This window comes from Trematomus bernacchii, unplaced genomic scaffold, assembly GCF_902827165.1.
Source record: "Trematomus bernacchii unplaced genomic scaffold, fTreBer1.1, whole genome shotgun sequence".
Classification (NCBI taxonomy): domain Eukaryota; kingdom Metazoa; phylum Chordata; class Actinopteri; order Perciformes; family Nototheniidae; genus Trematomus; species Trematomus bernacchii.
Window position 1 is genome coordinate 23,478,258 of NW_022987739.1, and position 19,829 is coordinate 23,498,086.

The window sequence follows — 19,829 nt, forward strand, 5'->3', positions numbered from 1 at the left end:
AACGTAGAGAACACTTTTATCCTAACCTGACATTCCTAACTGCCTTTAAATGGTCGCAAAACCTGGTGCTAGGGCCATGTTAGGTCAATGCAAAAATGATAGACACATGCATTTTCCAGCATTTGAACTACGTATGTTGTAAATGTATTATCTTTTTAATTTACACACAACATCTATTACACGTCTGTCCGTCCTGGGAGAGGGATCCTCCTCTGTTGCTCTCACCGAGGTTTCTTCCGTTGTCCCCCATTAACTGTGGGGTTTCTTTGAAAGTGTTTCCTTGTCCGATGTTTTATTCTGTATAAACTGTAAAGTCCACTGAGACAAATGTCAAATGTGTGATATTGGGCTTTATAAATAAACTTTGATTGATTGATTATAAAAGCAGTTTTCCAGACTGCATTAATATTAAGACAAAGCAGTCGAAAGAACTCCATCACCTCTGTGTGTTCAGAACCAAATACTCACAGAACATGCACGTTTTCCCTGGCTCGGCATTATTTGATTCTACTCGTTTTCAGAGGCCAAATGTTTTCATTTCGTCCTCTCGACTTGTACTTTTCCCTGATGTCAGGGTCTGCTGAGGATGACCTCATTCTGGAAGTGGTGATCATGATCGGCACCGTCTCCATGGATGACTCGTGTGCAGCCATGCTGGCCAAGTCTGGCATTATTCCTGCTCTCATCGAGCTTCTAAATGGTAAGAACCAACTCCCATACTGCAGCTTTCCCAAGGATTATGAAATGTACCATGTAGTGTTTTTTTAATTAGCTTTTAATGCCAGAGACTAAAAGTCAAGATCCATCCCCCTCGCCTACATGGATAATGACTGTTATTTAAATCTAAAAAATAAAATAAAATATCTGATTGGGGGAAAATCCTTCTGTCATCCACTTTGAAAATGAATCTTATTTTTCTTTTCCTTCTCTACCTGTTTCCATCTCAGCCCAACAGGAAGATGATGAGTTTGTGTGTCAGATTGTCTACGTTTTCTACCAGATGGTGTTCCACAAAGCTACCAGAGACGTCATAGTCAAAGACACGCGTATCCTTTTGCTTATTAAAGTATAAGTCCACATTTCTTACCCATTGAAAGAGATTTATGTTTAGAGATGCGAGACATCGACATGAATGCAATTAATAGATTTCTAAACACTCACGGTCATACTGGCTGTATATTTCTCTCTCCAGAGTTACTATATTTTCATTCTTCTTTAGTGTGTGTGTCTGGGCCTTTAGTCCAAATGTTAACTCCCAGGACTATACTGTATTTATCTCTCCTCGCTGTTTGTCCCCAGTTGCTTCTCCATTGCAACCTCTTTAACCCCTCGATTTAGTTGTTTTTAACCCTCTGGGCATTCTTAGCTGCCTGTAATTGTGCACAGTTGTGGTCGGCGTTGGCGGTTTGTGTCAAATTACAAATATGCCCTCTGTCAGCGCGATTGATGTTTTTCTTTCTGCGTGAAGAATAGAACAGGAATATCTTATGTAAGCACCGCTGTAGGAGGAAAGTGTTCACTTCATCACAGGAAATACAGACAGTGGTTCCTCCAGCCGCAGGGCACCTGTCTCCAGTCTCTGTCATTAAATCAAAGCGTAGGAGAGGACCGCAATACCACCACATCCCACCATTCCCCCTGCGATTGATTAGGGACACACAAGTGATTGTTTCAATGTCCCAGAGCAGAGAGAATGTTTTCTTTCTTTGAGTCCTAATCTCAGAAGCCCCTGCATACCTCATCGACCTGATGCACGACAGCAACACAGAGATCCGCAAAGTCTGCGACAACACGCTGGATATCATCGCTGTGAGTAAACACATGTCTTATGAACATCGTTTTTACACTCCATTTGATAACTTGGTTCCAAGGTCACAAGACTAGGAATAAGGAGTTTAACATAATCATTTTTCCCAATGTTTTTTTTTTAACACTTGTAACAGTAATATTTGACGTTTTATTTTCAGATAGTATGGCTTACTTATACTTGTATGATGGTATGAAAAAAAGAAAATTGGACACAAATATTCAATATTATAAAATCAAGAAAGTCAACGGGAATTTGAATTAAGTGTGTGTTTTAAAGAATTGCACTCATTTGGGTACTGTTAAGGAAGAGCAACCACAGCAACGTGTTTGTTTGGTGAACCCAGGTTTTTAGCTAAAATAGGAATATTCACAAAATCAACAAAAAATAATCATGATGTTGAAGGTTTTAAAACAAGATTGTGACACTTCCACCAAGGATCTGAATTTAAATAATAAAGCAGAGCCACTAACAAAATTAGATGGGTCAAATTACAACAAACTGAGTCCCACAAACGAATGCTTTTGTGGGTCTGTGGCCTTATTCAGCTCAGTTCCATACAAACATAAAACATTTTGATCTTTTCCAAAGTCCTTACTTACCGAGTCAAATTTGACTTTGGCAATTAACAAACCGATAAACTCCTGAGTCACCTTGTGACTGACAGGTGTGGTCAGCTCCCAGTCAGTGAGTGATCGCTGCCAGACCTCAGATCAGCGTAATTAGCTGTAGATTACAGCCAGGGAGTGCAGCGGGGCAAAGGAAGTGTTTCATTGAAATTATCAGTGAGACCTATTAAGCCGTGAGCCACATGAAAGGCAGCTCTGGAGTGTGTCAGCAACTGGACAGCAGAGGTGAGAGAGAAAACAGAAACAGAGCTGCGGACACACACATACACACACACATACACAATCATTAAGGGATCCTTTTGGCAGCACACGCCATAATGCTGCAGTCCTGAAATGTTCGGTCTTTGATCATCGTGGCCCTGATCATGTACAAACACACACGTGGCTTCAGGAGGAACTTTGTAGAGGTTCCAAGTAGGACAGAGGCTTAATTCACTGTGATTTATTCTTAGCCCGGCCACATTTCCAGAGGAATATGTTGAAAAGCTTCCAAAACTGTTGTGCATTTCCTCGCCCCGCTGTGATGAGCTCATGCTGTGATGAGCTCAGCTGCTAACAACTGATTAGGCATATTTAACCAATAGAAAAACATGATTGTTCAGTGAAAAACATGAGTCATAATGCTTTTTCAGCCCCTGCTGACAAACTGTCCCACTGTCACCTCCAGTGTTTTGGGCGAGGTGGCCCTCTGTGACAGTCAATAGGCCTGTATGAGTCTGGGGTCTCTGCTGGCTGTCAGTACCCGCGGGGCTCTGCTTTGCATCCGAATGATTAATCTTTCGGGCTGGTTCGTTGCGGTCTCAAAGGCAGCCTTTATCGCTCCCCCTTCAGCCCCCGCAGAGAAAATAAAACAGAACTCTGTGGTCGTCTCCACCGGGCTACGCACGCAAACAGGGGAGCAGACGAAGGTTTTTTATTAGCTGCAGTGAAGAGGACTGAGGCGACACACGGTCAAACATGCATGAACTTGATACAGAGCTGTGATTTGACATGTATGTTGTGCCTTGTGGCGATTGGTCAGTATAGCCTTTCACATTTTGTGCCATGTCAAACCCACAAAGTGAACCCTCTCCTCTATTAGAGCTCTGGCTCACCACTCTTATACGCGATACATTTCCATGATGTTCAAACTGTTTTGCTGAGGTGTAAAACTTGTTGTTATGAGAATGAGAAGATGCAATAAAGGCTGATGCATTATCCAACAACGCCCTGACATGGCACTCATTTCCTTTAATACTGTCGTAAAAACATACATTCCCACTTCAACTATCTTTACCAAAGACCAAATGTATTAGGAGAAGAAAAAACTCTCATTAAGAAACGTAATTGTGTTCTCTCCTGTTTTGTGATGTATTGCCAGTTGTTCTTGTAACACAAATTTCTGCCACAAGAGGCTGAAGTCTTTACCATTACTTAAAGTGAGAAAACTATTAATGTCACTAATTTGAGAGTGAGGTGAGAACTAATTGATATTCTTACCTCTCCTGGCATCCATGGAAAACACTGCAAAAAGGAAGAAACATAGAGACTTTATAGAAAAACGAATAGTCCTTTTTACAAAAGTCACACCTTTTTTCCAGCGCGGAACAATGTGTCATTAAGCATGTAGCTGCTGAACTAATTCCAACATTTGTCTAAAAAAACTATAGATTTTGTAGCAATTTGTGGACATATTTCTGTTGTTTTCTTCTCCACCTGACCCTCTTTTCCCTCTTACATCCTCCCAGGAATATGACGAGGAGTGGGGAAAGAAGATCCAGAATGAGAAGTTCCGCTGGTACAACGGTCAGTGGCTGGAGATGGTGGAGAACCGTCCGTTGGATGAAGCGGGAGAGCCCTTCCTGTTCGGGGATGACGGAGAGTCCTTCATCGGGGAGAGAGACATCATGGAGAGGCCCGACCTGTTCTACAGCCCTGGTACTAAGAGCTTTAAAGGAATAGTTTGCTTTTAAAAAATAAATTGAGAGTGAGATAAGAAGCTAAGTTACATGTTTAATAACCCATGTTCGTATTGTTTCATCCAGATGGGATCACGTCAACGGACGGGGCCATCAGTCCGGAGTTCTACAACGACCTCCAGGATAGAGAGCTGGGACAGTCCGGGTACATGAGCAGGTATTGAGCTTTCTGATCCCCTTTAAACCTAAACTAGGGCTAATAATTAATAGTACTTTATCATATCTGTTTTTCAGCCATAGTCCATGTAATGTAGATGATGCAGGACCTGCATCATCCTCAATGAGTCACCATGATATGAAGTCAATATTACTTCATCTTTACTGCACTGTTAACCCTAAACTGTCAGTGTCAACACAAAACTGCACCAAAACAAACAATGCTGGAAACAATTTATCCTTTTTTTTAACTGCTAGGTGTGTAAGAGTACTTAAGTTTACTTTAATTTAAGATAACAAAACAACACAAAGAAGAAAGATTATAATACAAATATTAAATGAGGGAAAAAAAGCAAATTTCAAATATGAATAATATATTTAATGCCGAAAAACAAGTGAGATGTTGTAAAGGTTTCCTTTTTTTAAAAGCTCTATTAAATAATCTTTGTCTTATTGTGTGTGCACGCCAGCGTTTAGAGGGCATACAAACCATACAATAGTTTCATTTTGGCCTTTAAGTTATGGCAGAGGTTTTCAATTGTATTCACTTAAGGAACCATTCCAATATAGAAAATATACATGGGCCCCCAATCCGTGTATCTACCGTCCATTTGTTTTTCTTTATTAAACAAGTAAACGGAAGAGCGTCTGAGAGGCCTTCTTGCTTTTTGCTTTTTACCTTACTAAATGGTCTAATGGTCATTGGAGCGAGGGGCGGGGCGAAACTCACGGAAGTGATTTCAAAACAAAAGCACTACGGTGATAATATTATAAACAAGGGGAAACAATGTGAATTTAGCGATCACAACGAAAACAGCCCAGACACATATTGAGCCCAGAAAATGAATGTTATTACGGGCTATAAATATAATAGGCCTATTTCTAAAATGGACAACATTGTTAGGAGATTTAAACTATGCAGCGATTCTGCACTGCGGTCAACTCAGCCCTCTCTCGAGTTTGTTATTATTTTTTCTGCCATTAGTTCTTCGTGAGATTGACACTGTTGGACTCAGTAAAAGTACTTCATAGTACTTGTGGGAGTAGTTTCACTAGTACCGTGTACTTTTTGAGTAATCCTCTGTCAATGTCCCCTCCTGAGTACAAGAATGCATGTTTCTTTGCTATTAATAAAAAAATTGATGTATACATTAATAATGTTGTGTGCCAACATTTCAAATTTAAATACAAAAGGAAAAAAAGTTTACTTTTGAAATTATTTCTCATAAAACCTTTCTAAATGATAGTAAATTATTAAAAAAGTTTTAGTCAATATACGTTTTTCTGCCTAAAATAGTTGAAATTGAACGTAAACTATATCAAACACCACATCCATGGCTATTAACCCATTTTTGCCCGCTATTTAAATTGACTTTGGTTGAAGTTAATAACAATATTGATATTATATAGATATATAGATATATATAGCATATCATTGATGCAGTCTTCCTGAACACTTTTAAAATAAAATACTGCAAATTAAGAATATTTTTAATGTTCTGCACAGACACCTTAACTTGAATTTGAAAACACGTGGCAACTTTAATAATACAGCAGATGAAAAGATTTGTGGAAGGATAAATTCTTCATGGGCTTCAATGGCTCTCTAGATAAAGGGCGTTTTATGGTTGCTTGTATTTTCCTCAGATAGTGGTTTGTTTAAATAACTAGTGACATTTGAATAAATATTGCAAAAAAGGGCTCCAAAAAAAGCATATATATATATATCCTGGCCGGCTTAGCCAGTGTGTATTTTTTCAAGCACCACAAGATTCAGAGTTTATAAAGTACAATTATGTGCCATTGATTGTGTCATTTCTCCAAACACATACAGTAAACATGCCTGTTTTGAAGCCTTCAAATGGTGCAGTTAAGAGAAGAGAAAAAAGGAAAGAAAATTGTTATAATGGGTGATGTAACATTAATGACAGACATAATATGAGGTCCTTGGCACTCAGACTCTAGAGGGGTCATTTTGTGATCATGGGGCATCACCCTTGTATACAGCATCAGGACAATAACATATGGAGTCAGACACTGGAAGTGTGCTGGAGGCGTTGACTGGGACTGATGGAAGGATGAGGCTGATGAGACTGAAGAATCTGCGAGGAACGAACTAGCGGCTGAGAAATAATCATATATTAAAAGACAGCAGCATCATAAGAGGGCAACCAGAGTGACAGAGGGTGTCACTTTGTTGAAGGATAGTTGTGACCAGCTATACAGGCCAGACTCTAAAGACTTTCCAAGGTGTAAAAATGCTGCTGCCGGAGTACTGACTGGAAGTATTGCTGATATCATGTCCACCATATCCTCTTAAAATACTCTGTCCAACAATATCAGTCTCAGGAAGAAATGTTTTTTAATGCTTATTAAAAGAAAAACATGCATTATTGTACTCAGGAGGGGACATTGATAGAGGATTACTGGAAAAGTACACAGTAAGTACTTCATAGTACTTGTGGGGGTAGTTTCAGTAGTACTGAGTCCAACAGGATCAATCTCACGAAGAACTAATGGCAACAAAAAATAATTCCCTCATTAAACTTAGCAGAAGTGGCTTGACTTTGTTCTCAGCAGGGGACTTTGACAGAGTATTTCTCAAAAAATACACAGTAAAAGTACTTCAATGTATTATTAGTAGTAGGCTAACTAATACAAAGTCAAACCGTATCAATTTCATTAAGAACTAATGGTAAAATTGTATTTTTATCACTCATCAAAGATAGCAGAAAAACATGCATTATGTACTATGGAGGGGACTCTGACAGAGGATTACTCACAAAGTACACAGTAAAAGTACTTCATTTTATTTCTGGTAGAAGTCAAACTAGTACCGAGTCCAAGAGAGTGAGTTTTATTAAGAACTTGTGGTAAAGAATATTTGTATCACTCATTGAATATAGCGGGGAAAAAAATGAAGAGCTGCTGATTTGAAAAAACAAACGCGAGAGACGGCTGAGTGACCGCAGTGCAGAATCGCTGTAGTTTAAATCTCCTAACAATGTTGTCCATTTTAGACATAGGCTTATTATATTTACAGCCCTTACTGTAGTAACATTAGTTTTCTGGGCTCAAAATGTGTCTTGGCCGTTTTCGTTGTGATCGCTAAATTCACCTTGTTTAAAATATCATCACAGTTCCAAGCAAACGAGTGCTTTTGTTTTGAAATCACTTCTGTGAGTTTCGCCCCGCCCCTCGCTCCAATGACCATTAGACCATTTAGTAAGGTAAAAGGCAAAAAGCAAGAAGGCCTCTCAGACGCTCTACCGTTTACTTGTGTAATAAAGAAAAACAAATGGACGGTAGAAACACGGATTGGCCCCCCTTGTATATATGTCCCTTTAAATGATCACACATCAAGTTGTGATCACAAAAGTGGTTTAAAAGACAAGAGAAACATCTAGACTCTAGGTTATAATTGTTTTTGCTAAGAACCATATGGACCGATTTAAAAATGTATCCTATTTGTTCAAACCTTTTGTAATAAAACAACATCTTTATATCATAATAATATAAATGAATCAATCAAAACAAAAATTGACATCCTGGCAGATTGCGACAGACCTTATTTTGTATAACCACTGATGGGTATAAACATGTGTATACTGTTATTAAAGCTGAGATAATGATTAGAATCTCGTTTAGTGAAACTAACAGTCAGTGCTAGCAAAAAAAGGAGACCTAAATACAAAAAAAAAGAAGAAGATTGGTCAAATGTTTTTAAGACCTCAGCGAGTACTCCGTGAAAAATGGAACTGGATGCAAAACTCAGACAACTATTGGACCCCAACCCAACCCGGCACCCTCATGATTGTGAGTTTGTGACGCAGGTTGTCTTCATCAAGAAACTCTGGTCGTGTCAGAGAGGAAACGCTAAACATTGAGTGTTTACCTTCCGTCGGCCCGTCCAACAGCCAGCGCTCTGCCCTCGCCAATAGTTTTTTCTGAATCACTATTCGCTGATCTGTGTTATTGAACCAGACTGGGCCTGAGTCAACAAGCCCCGCCAATCCCAGAAGGCATCGCTCCACCCTGAACAGCAGTACTCCAGCTTTGAGAACAAACACTCACGGGCTGTCTCTGTCTCCATGTTTCCCTCTTTCTCATTCCTCTGAGGCTCCAATACATCAGCTACTATAGTTCCAATACGCCGCTCACATTCCTCAGCGAAACATGAAACTGAAGCCTGGGAATTAAAAATCAATCCTGTTATCACTCTGATGGACCCGGAGTCCATATTTTAGTCCCAATATCAGCGGCAGCTAATTTGATACGCTACTGAGATGATGAATAGTTGAGGAAATACAGAGTTTATTGTGAGTAATTTGTCTTGTTTATTATCAAACTCCTCCTTGCGTGCGATAAAGCTCGTGTCGACGGATTTTTTCTCTCCCCCCTCGCCGGCAGGAATGTTTAGCTTGGCTGCTGTTGAGAGGCCGACTGTGACCGGCTGAATCCACGACACAGTCTGTCCAATGAGAGAGAAATCCCAACCTGACTTCCCTTCACTCGTTTCTTTATTGTCTGTTTCTCTTCTCCTTCTGTCACTCTCTCTCTCTCTCGCACTCAGCTTTGTAACTGATACCTTTAAAATATACTGTGAGCGCCGGGGGAATCTGCGTCTGTGGGACTGTTTTAATTTGGCCGCTGTACTCGGAGTGATCCAGGTTAACATAATAATCAAAGCCAGCTCCGCCGCTTATTTTAAACTATGTGTGAAACATGGTGTGAATGGGGCCTTTTTAAAATGGCTGTAATATTGTACAATCATGTTGTTTGTAATAATATCAGAATGAGAGTTATACCAACTTTATGCAAAAAAGAGCCTTACCGACATGTTGGCCACTACTGAATTAAACGTATTGTTTTCTGTATACTATATGAGAAGAAACTACATATAGTGACATTAGTCATTGCTGAGGGATCCATTGATCACAATAATACATCCTACGTGTTCATACATTTGGCAGCTGTGATTAGGCGGGAAAAAGCAATTAGTCCTTATTAATAAAAGTAAAGAGCTCCTACTCAAAAGTGTTAAAAACGGATGTGATATTTCAAAATGTCTGAAAATAATTCAAGTATTTAGTCCCGCTCTAATTCAATATTTTATACTGTAAGGACAGGGGGACAGATGAGTTGGTGTTAGAGAGGTGTCAGACAGACAGGCAGTGTGTGACTGTGCACACGAGCACGCCAACCGGAGAATCAATGAGTGCTTTGAGAGGCTGTCAGGATGTGACGGGGCAGCAGGGAGTGAAGTGAGGTAAATCTGAAGGAAGTGAGCACCGTCACAATCAGGTGAGACGTGGAGATACGATGGGAGGGTGCAGGGAAGGCGGGGGCGAGACCAGGTTCCTTACCGGGGCAGGCGTGTTGCTTAGCTGTAATCTGAGCAGTGACAGCGGGGAGAGATCAAAGCGGGGCCCAGCCAGGGGCCCTGGAGGAGGCAGACGCAGGGGGGGAGGCGAAGGGTCACGCAGAAGGAGGAGAAAGGCCTGATTCCCTTTCCTGTTCACTACCAAGGAATGTTCTCTGCGGGATGGGACGTGTCCTGCAGCCGCTCCTCTGGGGGCCACACTGGCATTTGTGGGAACACCGGGCCCCTTGTCTCAATGACCCCCAACCACCGTCTCCTCATTTTGTCGGCGTGTCACAGCACACATGAAGGGAAAGAGGTGGCAGACAGGTTGATTTGCATGTTTCATAATGAGAAATATCAGAGCCGTGTCAGGCGTCGTTTCTGGTGTCCAGACCGGCTGGATTCATTTGATTTCCTCAGCTACATGGTTTTTATATCCACATCTGCTGCTGGAGACCGGAGCCTTTTGTTGACACCAATATTAAGATTTGGTTTCCTACCCTCATTGAGAACAATGTTCTAAAGATGACATTTTTTATAATTTGATCGATTTGGTTTCAATCATCAAATATTTCTCAGTGCCAATGAAATAATTGTTTTGGGTACATGCAGGTTTAAATGAAGTGTTATGTTTTCTGAGAAAATACCTTTTTCAAAAAAAGAAATTAAAAAAAAAGAATATAGATTTCTACAAATACTAAAAACAACAAAATGCTTTGGAATGTTTAACTACAGTCTGACCAACTTCCAATCCAAAAAAGATGAATAATAGGAACATAAAACAGTAGTCTGCCCAAACTGCCTGTATGGATAATTACAGGCAATTATATATTTGGACTTAATCAGAGCTAATGGATGACCATCCCTGATGCTTTGGGAGATGCAACCTGTAAAATGTCAAAAAACACATTCCTGGCATATATTGCCAGTCAAATAATGTTGAACTCTTTGTATCATGTTGTCCAGTACAAACACATGACACCATTTTTGAAAAAAGTTGAAATAACGATTAGAAATAATTAGAAAATGAATGATTTGTTGATTAATCCCACTCGGGCTATCCAACCCCCTCTGAAAAGATGAAAGATAAATCTAACAGGTTGTAAATGATGAAGTATGATATGCAAATAAGAAAGAAAATACTAAGGTTCCAAAATGTGGACTAGTCACAATGTGGTTAAACAAATGTAATTTATGATGCACCGTCCCCACTAAAAAAAAGAAATTAAATTAATTCATAATAAAAACGATTATTACCTGTTTACAACGAGCCATAATTGAACAGATAAAATACCATGAATGTATTTGGATTAGCTGTAAGTGTGTTTTTTCACCCTTAGAGCTTTCCTGTTCTAAATTATCCTAAACTATGGCTGAGCATCAGGACTGACACAGGTCCTGCATATTTCCTGGAAGTCCAGGCTGGGGTGTAACCGGACAGTCAGCAGTGTCTGGGGCTGACACGCGGGCGGGCGGGTGGGCGGATGCTGTGACTCAGAGCTCCAGTGTTCCTGCAGCCTCCTTTAGCGCGGCTCTCAAATCCCTCCTGACAGCCGTAGCGTGCGGAGAGGAAAAAAGACATATTTCTGCCTGGAGTGGAGATGGTGGTTGGTGGGGGGGGGGGGGGGTAAAAAGAGGAGGAGAGGAGGGGAGCGGGTGGGGATATGCTGCAAGCTGTGTAACTGATCGCTGGAAGTGATTTGGCTAAAAACAACACGTCATTATAGGCGCTTGCAGGGGCAAAGCAAACAGCTCGTATTTTAGAAGTACGGGAGAGGACCAAGAGCTGCGCAGCAAACACTTGGAGAGAAACACGGGGATGGACGTGTGAGATGTGGTGTCATCCATCAGAGCCCAGTTTATCCATCAAGTGCTCCTTACGTCGCTGTGACCCCATCACCAGACTCAAAACTTCCAGCAGCTGGTCAGAAGATGGAGCGTGAAATGGGCACCCTCCCTCTGCATCCACATCCCCATAGTAACTGATTTATATGGTGTAGATACAGGCCTTTTATCATCCCCCTAAACCGGCCCCAGTTTGCCGGGCGGAGGGCAGCCAGGTCCTCCAGGTCTGGCCGTCAGCCTCCGTCCTCGTCACAGCGCAGTGTTTTGACATCTTTACATTTCTTTATGGCTTGGCAACTCTACTGTTTACCCCTCCAGCCATTAGCAGTCTGTAACTCACACACTCATTGAGGATGTCCAACACCTGCACCAGGGCAGATTAATATTACATTAACTTTTTTATGAGATGTTTCTTTTCACCAATGACTGAGTGATTGGGTTAGTCCTGAGAGCCAGGGGTTTACAGAGAGTTGGCTAGTGTCAGAGCTCCACCTGGTGGTGCTGCTGGTGCTTACTGCTTTCTGTCTTCCCAGCAAATGTTAAACCTGCTGCAGGGATTTGCTTTCATGGAGATACATCAATGAAGTTCTCATTTATTAGTTTCGAACTCTGAGACTCTCTGTCGAATCCCCCAAAACGACTTCCTTTGAACGAATTGTATCTAAGTGATCTTTAAACTATTGTAATACGTTCCCCTGAGCCTCTCATAAAACATTTTGCAACCCATGTCACACTTTGAAAATCTCTGGTTTAAAAAATGGCCTGGTTTCATGTCTCTTTAAGTAGTATTAGTATCTGTCCTAACCATATCAAATATTGTTTTATATATTGAGAGTTATGTAATAAAGATACTGCCACATCTCTGTGTTTTTAATTCGGTCTCACTATATTTGAGATTGTAATAATTGTCCCCGTCTCTTCCCTCTTCTGCCCTGTCAGTGTGTCGGAGCAGTTTGTCCCAGCAGATCAACCGGTTAGCGGCTACGGCTTCCAGCCCGAAGAACAGTTTTTCTTCAACTACAACAATGCCTCCCGGTAAAAACCTGGAACCTGTCACTCATAAATACTGTACACATGTCTCTGATATTGAATGTGTGCTACTAAAGATGCGTCTACTGTGGAGGAATAGTAGCCGCACATCTCTTGTTTCTGCACCTCACAGCGTTCTACAAGTTTTCACTGTCGTCTTAACAATAAGTCAGTCTATTAATGAGGCGAACAATCTGCATTTTTTTTAACAAAGCACCAGTATGACAAGTATCTCACCCGCAACGTCCTTAAATCTCTGAAAGTATGTGCACAATAAATAGAGACATATTTTTCGTCTTACTAACTTAAAATTCTGAAAGCAATCCTGTCTATGGCGGGCAGTCTTAGATTTCATTTTACTTTTATTCAGACATTTTTTTAAATATAATTGTAATGTTTCTTAAGTGATTCAAGCACACATGCTGTGTGTCAAAGCCTTATCATTTTATTTTTCATTAATACAGTATACAAAAAAAAAAATCAAAAACATCTACATATTTCAGAAGACAGCATTTGCTTCCATTCTTGCAAAACAATTTTTTTTTTTTAACATCATCAATTTGATTAGCAATTTTTATTAGTGTCAATTGACAAAGCATTGCAGCCCTTTAGTCGGGAACCATTGAGTAACACATTAAACAAGTAGTTGAAATAGCTGGAGTTATAAGTTATCAATACACCAGCATTTAAAACCTTAACTCAACTAAGTAAACTCAAATGTCTCAGATTGTCTGTATAATAAAAACCAAACTACACATTTCTCTTGAAACGTCCTGGAAAAATATTACGAAAAATTCAGTATTTTCTTGTTTTTGCACACAGTCTCTCACTGGAAGCTCTGCAGTACACTGTAAAAAAAAAAAAAAGGTCCAGGCACTATATTCAAGTGTAATTTATCTCTATTTCTGTGAATGTAATTGAAGAAGAAATGTAAACAGCCTTTAATGTCTTATATTGAAATATGTGTCTTTAAATATGAACAAATCTTAAATAATTTATATTCACTCTTTATCTTGTCCTTGATGCTGCTGGCCCGCGAAAATATGAGAAATGGTTTTTTCTGTGTTGCAATATATCAAATGAATGGAAGGCATATTATTGTAGTCAACCCGTATTTAGAATGTAATCTGTCACAGATGTTGGATTACAGCTTTTTGATATTTCTCAGCGCAGTGTGTCTGTGATTGTTTAAAAGAAAAAAGTTGTGCATCGTAAATAAATATTTAAAGCCTGAAGCTGTTTGTTTTATTGGCAAATAAAATAATTTATAGTTTGTGTATAAGCCAGAAATTGAGCGATCACACAAATAATTTCAAGGTACGTTTGTTTTATAGAATCTTTTTATTATGTATACATTTCCACACACATTTTTCATTAACCAACATTCATCTGATTTACAGTAAAAGGTCATATGGTTTACTCTCACTGTAAACTTTCCTACTAACCATATCTGTGCAAGATGCTCTGCACAGGTTAAAAGGCACAGGTGTTCAAACTAGGACCCGTCTGTACTGCAGCTGCGTCCACCTGACAGAAGCTGCTTTCCTTCATGTGACGTAAGGCATGTGACGGCAACACGGAGGTAATGTAGAGGCACTTGGATACGCTACTTCTTCAGTTTCTTTGTAAGTTCAAAGTCCTTTAGTAGGTCCAAAATAAAGCACATTTAAGAGAAAACAATGGGCCAAATCTACAGCTTTAAAATCTATTTGGGAATGGTATTTATTTATTTGTGCTAATATATTAAAAATATCTGTTATCTTGGTTTCTAAATAATCTAAAACTCACTGATTTAACAACAATAGTGTGAAGGTTCTCTTGTAGTCTGTTTAGAGAAATAGTTCAATATTGCTTTTTCCCCCAAAGTTAGCTGTTCAGACAGTAAACAATCTTGTGTCTTGCATAACTGGAGTTATGAAGTTTACCCTAGCTTAGCATAACAACTCTGATGAAGTCTTTAGTTCAAAGCCAATTGTTTAACATTTCTGTTGGTCTTGAAATGAAAGAAATGTATGATATGTTAATGGATAAGCTTCTGAAGCTTTGCTAGATGTCATTTTAAACTTTGGTCAAAGCCCAGCTAGTTGTTTCCCTGTGCTTTCAGTCTTTATGCTAAGCTAGGCTAACCATGCCCTGACTCAAGTATATATATCAGAGTGCTATCCATCTTCACCTCCCAACTCTGACATTGTAGAACATCCTTATACACTTTATTCCAAAGTAAATTCATAATCTACCACAGCATAATGACAGTTCCATAAAGTTCTTCACAATCTTGGTTAAATAGTTCTAAATCTAGTTTCTCTAAAGAAGTCGGTGCTAAGTCTCTGAGAAACCTGATGATTTTATACACCTGAAAGAGCCGATTATATTGATTTGTGTAAATGAGTTGTATAAATAATTAACCATCATTTCATGCATATGGGCTTGAAAAAAAAGAGTTCATGGAAGCATTTGTGAATGTTTTTCAGGAGTATTTTCCTGTTTCTGCTCTGCGAACAAACGTTTTGACTCCAGGTCTGTTTGAGGCTACCGTATTACCGTATGTAATAATTCTTGAAATAATTTGGTTCCCTTTAGCAGAAGACTCCTAATTATTTTGTCTCTCGTCTTGTCGAAAGCACAGTGATGCAGTTGTGATGCTTCATTCCTCCTCTGTTGGAACTCCACTTGGGTAACGCTTCACCAGCTCCTCCACCTCAATCACCTCCATCACCAGGTCACGGATTGCCTTGACGCTATCAATGGGCCTTGCTTCAGGGCTGGAGGAAGTTTCTGCTTCTGTGGGCTCGGGAGGCTGAGAGGGTGTAGACTCATCTGGCTGAGAGGTTGTAGACTCTTCTGCCTCCACCAGCGGCTCCACGTTCGTACCTGCCTCAACGTCCTCACTCGCAGCTTCTGTCTGTTCCTCACGACACGGATCATCGACTGTTATCTTGTCCTCAGGCTGCTCGTCTGAGCTGACGGGTGAATTACTGATGTTGGCCTCATCCAAGACGTCCGAGGTCGTTGAGACTTCGTCCCCACTGCTCTGCGTTGTTCTCCCTTCCTCCATGGACTCCACATCGGACGGGGCAGACTCACTTCCCACTGACACATCCAGACAATTAGGGTTAGAGACAGTAACTGTCTCTTCTTCCTGTCTCTTCAGGTCCAGGCTGATGTCTTCAGGTGTGAGTGCATGCGTTTCACCACTAGAGGGAGCCTCTAACTTGATTTCTGAGCTTACACAGTGTGACTCTTCTTCACTGCTGGCTAACGTTTGGCAAGCAGCTTCTTCTGCTGAAGTGTTTTCTGGTTCAATGGTAGGACTTGGTAAAGGAGCTTTTTCTGGTTCAATCATTGTTTCAGAACTTGGTACAGGAGTTTCATTAGAAGAATCAGGACTTGGTACAGGAGCTTTTTCTGGTTCAACAGAAGAATCCGCAACTGCTACAGGACCATGTTCTGGTTCAGTAGAAGAATCAGGACTTGGTACAGGAGCTTTTTCTGGCTCAACAGAAGAATCAGGACTTGGTACAGGAGCTTTTTCTGGCTCAACAGAAGAATCAGGACTTGATACAGGAGCTTCTGTAGATGCTGATGCTGCTTCTTCTTCTTTCTTTTTACTTTCTACAACAGTGGGCACTTCGGACAAAGTGATTTCTGTCTCTCTTGGAGCTGCTGTGGTCTGCATCTGAGGCTCAGCAGCCACCTCCACTGCTTTTGTTTCTACAGCAAACACATTATCTTGGATCACTGTCTCAGGTGCCGCTTCTACATTCACTTCCTGGGTCTCACTCTCTTTAGCTGTATCCGTTACCTCTGGTGTCTCCAGTGAAACAGGGAGGCCTTCTTCTTCCTTCACGGCTTGGACGACTTCTTCTGCTGCTTTGGTTGGTGTTGCCTCCTCACTGATAGTTGGAGCTGCATCTTTTTCTTCCACCTTCCCCAGAGGTGTCTCAATGGTGGTCACATCCGTCGAGGCTTCGCTTGGCAGCACACCGTTATCCATCTTCTCTTCCTTCTTGGAGCTGAATGACAGACCATTGAATGCAAGAGGAGAGGGGGGTGGGGGCTCAGAGGAGGTTATGGAGGGGGAGGCGAGCATCATGGCGGGGCTGTTGGGAGTGGAGGCGGCGGGCGAGGGGGAGGAGAGGCTGGAGCGGCTGGACTGACTGAGGAGGTCTCTGCTGTCTGTGAACAGGTTGTACTTCTTCAGGCTAGCTGCCTCTTTCACCACTGCAGGAGAGAACAGGGAGGATTAGAGGTGTGTCTGTGAAGAAAGTGTTGCTATATCATCAGCAGTTTAACATACCTTTAGTGACCTCCTTGTCCAGAGTTTGCAGGAGGATGATCTCGTAAACGTTCTCGACATGGATGTAGTTGAAGTGGTCACCGTCGATGGTCTGCTCGAGACTCTGAAGCTCCTGCACAGAAACGCATACACAAGTCATGCTCTGAAACTATGTAGATGTTGAATGACACTCTTCATCATAGCTGTGTGTAGCTGAGACTCACAGTTTTGCAGGTGGGGGCCAGGTTCTTCTTGATGTAGGGCAGAGTGATGGAGACGAGAGCCTCCCTGGAGATCCTCTTCCTCACTGTGCTGCTGTCATGGTCATATTGCTGCAGGACACACAGCAGAGAAGGGACTTGTCACTTCCTGTCGGTAAGGCCTTTTTTGTTTTAAGTTTTAGGTTTCCCTGAGGTATGATTGCATTCCAACACCAGTGTCAATACATGAAGTTTGTCCCATGAAGATATATTGATAAACAAGTGGGCGTTCATTGTAAATGTATTCTGTAGTGCAGAACTATAAACCCCTAGGAATCCAGAATCTCTTTTAAAACTGTTAATACAAACTAAAATGATTCAGAATGAATCCAGTTCCTGCATTAACCATGTTTTCTGACCTTGAGCACTCTGTGTTTGGCCTTGTCGATGGCAGAGCCGGGGTTGTCAGGGTTGTCCTGGACCGCTTTGTTGAGCAGCTGCCCAAACGTGTGGGCTGCATTCTCCATCAGCTGGAACACACACACAAACACACACACACACACAGGATGAGATGAGATCAGACAGCAGTTAAATGACCCAAATACAGAGCCAAAGATAGCATCTGAAAATCCCATCAGTGTGGATTATCACTACAACCAAGGTTTTCATTATTTACACTGAAACACACAGTGAATGTATTGAAGAAACATGCATTACAGTCACAAGAGTATCATAATCTGAAACATGCATTACAGTCACAAGAGTATCATAATCAGAAACATGCATTACAGTCACAAGAGTATCATAATCAGAAACATGCATTACAGTCACAAGAGTATCATAATCAGAAACACTTTAATGATCCCCTCGGGGAACTGCTGGCTAATAAAATGACTATTTCACTCAAATGAAAATAACCTCTCCACCCACTCAGTCTGAGCGTCTGACGGAGAAAGTGAATGAAAAAGATCATACTGTTTGTCTCAATGGTGAAAGAAGTACTCTGGTACTTTGTCACTTTTCTCCACTACTGTGTGTGTACCTGCTGCAGGTCGATCTGAGCGCTGTGGATCACTCCCTTGATGTTGGAGAAGCCGAACCTCTCCTGCAGGTGCTGCAGTTTCTCCTGTAGGGAGCCGATCTTCTGGTAGCAGCTCAGCAGGTTCGGTCTCGCCATTTTTGCAAGAGCCTGAGGCACAAGCAGAGGATGGGGTTATGGATTTTTAAAGCCCCCTCAAGAGTATTAAAACACATCCTTTCTTTAGCATCCATGTTGTTTCAACACATTAGCACATCAAAGTCGAAAAGAAAGACCTCCCAACTGGGAAAGAAATAAAACCATCGGAGTTCTTTCAAGTTGCCTTTTAGTTTGATATACTCAAAACATTTTTTATATAGAATTCAATATCTTAGATACAACCTAGAAAGTAAAACCAAAGAATTATCAGATTTTTTTCTCTGAAAGAATTTATTTCCAGGTCTCCCTTGAAAAAGAGATCAATAATCTCAATGGGATACACCTGGATAAATAAAGGTTTGAAATGAAATGAATTTAAATGATTATTTTGGTTTATAGTAATACGTTCATAATCTGAGATCAAATGTCATTCATCATTTCAGCCCAACTATTTTGTTTTATGGGACAGCGATGTGGATATACTTTAGAGTATGTCTGTTAAGAGTACAGTACTAAATGATTTAACGTTGTACCCTGAAGACAAAAATGATGTATTAAATAGTTTTAATTTGTCTTATTTGGTCACATGGGTTGGGCTCTTTAAAATGTTACAGCAACATATAATAAAACCACCCCTTTAGTAGAATGTGTTGGGTAGACACTTTTCTAGATTGAGTCTTAAAAAAATTAGGCCACACTGAAGAAAATAAATTCTGATGTGACAATAAAAGATGATTATTCCTCAGTTCATTTGACCAATCTTTTCTGTAAGATATTTATTATAACCACACCTCCTTCACTTGCTCATTGTCCACCAGCATCATGACGTCCTGGCACAGCTTGTCCATCATGGTTTCACTCAGCTGCCGTCCCTCCTGGAAGCCTGAGCTGACGGGCTCCATCAGCTCCTCCAGCACAGAGCCCAAGTACGGCTGCACCGACTCACAGCACAGCTTCTCTGCTGGCTCCGATACTTTGGCTGGAGGGAGAAGTTAAACGTTTATTCTCAGAAAACAACCATGCATCACAGCTCATCCTGTGTTTGGCAGTCGGCCTCTGGACGTTACCTCTGACTTTCTCCTCCAGCTGCCATCGGGACTCAAGGATCTGGTCCATGTCGGAGTGGATGAGAACCTCCTGCTGCCGGAGCGATGTTCGACATTCCTCCTTCAGTGCGGAAAGTCCCTCCAGCAGATGCTCCTGGATCAGGATGTAGGCCGCCTCCACCGTCTGGGCAGAATGCGGTAATTAATCAAAGGTCCATGATTTCGGCTATATTAATTTGATACTGCTTTACAAAATGAAGCTTTAGAGCCATAATATAATTCAGGGAATGGCCCACAGCATGAAGGCACAATTTATCCTTTCAGATTTCACTGGGTTAAGT

The 19,829-nt window shown here is 41.0% G+C and overlaps 2 protein-coding genes across 3 annotated transcripts in view; one reads left to right on the top strand and one right to left on the bottom strand.

Moving 5' to 3' along the window:
- The window catches only part of kifap3a (kinesin-associated protein 3a), a 31,963-nt gene extending 18,630 nt beyond the window's left edge, over positions 1-13,333 (top strand). The window contains exons 15-20 of the mRNA XM_034147311.1: positions 575-700; positions 948-1,046; positions 1,724-1,809; positions 4,164-4,353; positions 4,461-4,551; positions 12,700-13,333. Coding sequence (XP_034003202.1) covers positions 575-700; positions 948-1,046; positions 1,724-1,809; positions 4,164-4,353; positions 4,461-4,551; positions 12,700-12,799 — 692 coding nt within the window. The 3' untranslated portion in view covers positions 12,800-13,333. The remainder of the gene's footprint in view (positions 1-574; positions 701-947; positions 1,047-1,723; positions 1,810-4,163; positions 4,354-4,460; positions 4,552-12,699) is intronic.
- A 778-nt stretch (positions 13,334-14,111) lies between these two features.
- The window catches only part of niban1a (niban apoptosis regulator 1a), a 34,111-nt gene continuing 28,393 nt past the window's right edge, over positions 14,112-19,829 (bottom strand). The window contains exons 8-15 of one of the 2 annotated variants that reach the window (XM_034147310.1): positions 19,510-19,672; positions 19,234-19,421; positions 18,308-18,454; positions 17,685-17,795; positions 17,290-17,397; positions 17,087-17,198; positions 16,345-17,010; positions 14,112-16,302 (exon numbers count right to left, since the gene is read on the bottom strand). In XM_034147310.1, coding sequence (XP_034003201.1) covers positions 15,434-16,302; positions 16,345-17,010; positions 17,087-17,198; positions 17,290-17,397; positions 17,685-17,795; positions 18,308-18,454; positions 19,234-19,421; positions 19,510-19,672 — 2,364 coding nt within the window. In that variant the 3' untranslated portion in view covers positions 14,112-15,433. Of the gene's footprint in view, positions 17,011-17,086; positions 17,199-17,289; positions 17,398-17,684; positions 17,796-18,307; positions 18,455-19,233; positions 19,422-19,509; positions 19,673-19,829 lie in introns of both variants that reach the window. The other variant, XM_034147309.1, reaches the window with a different exon arrangement.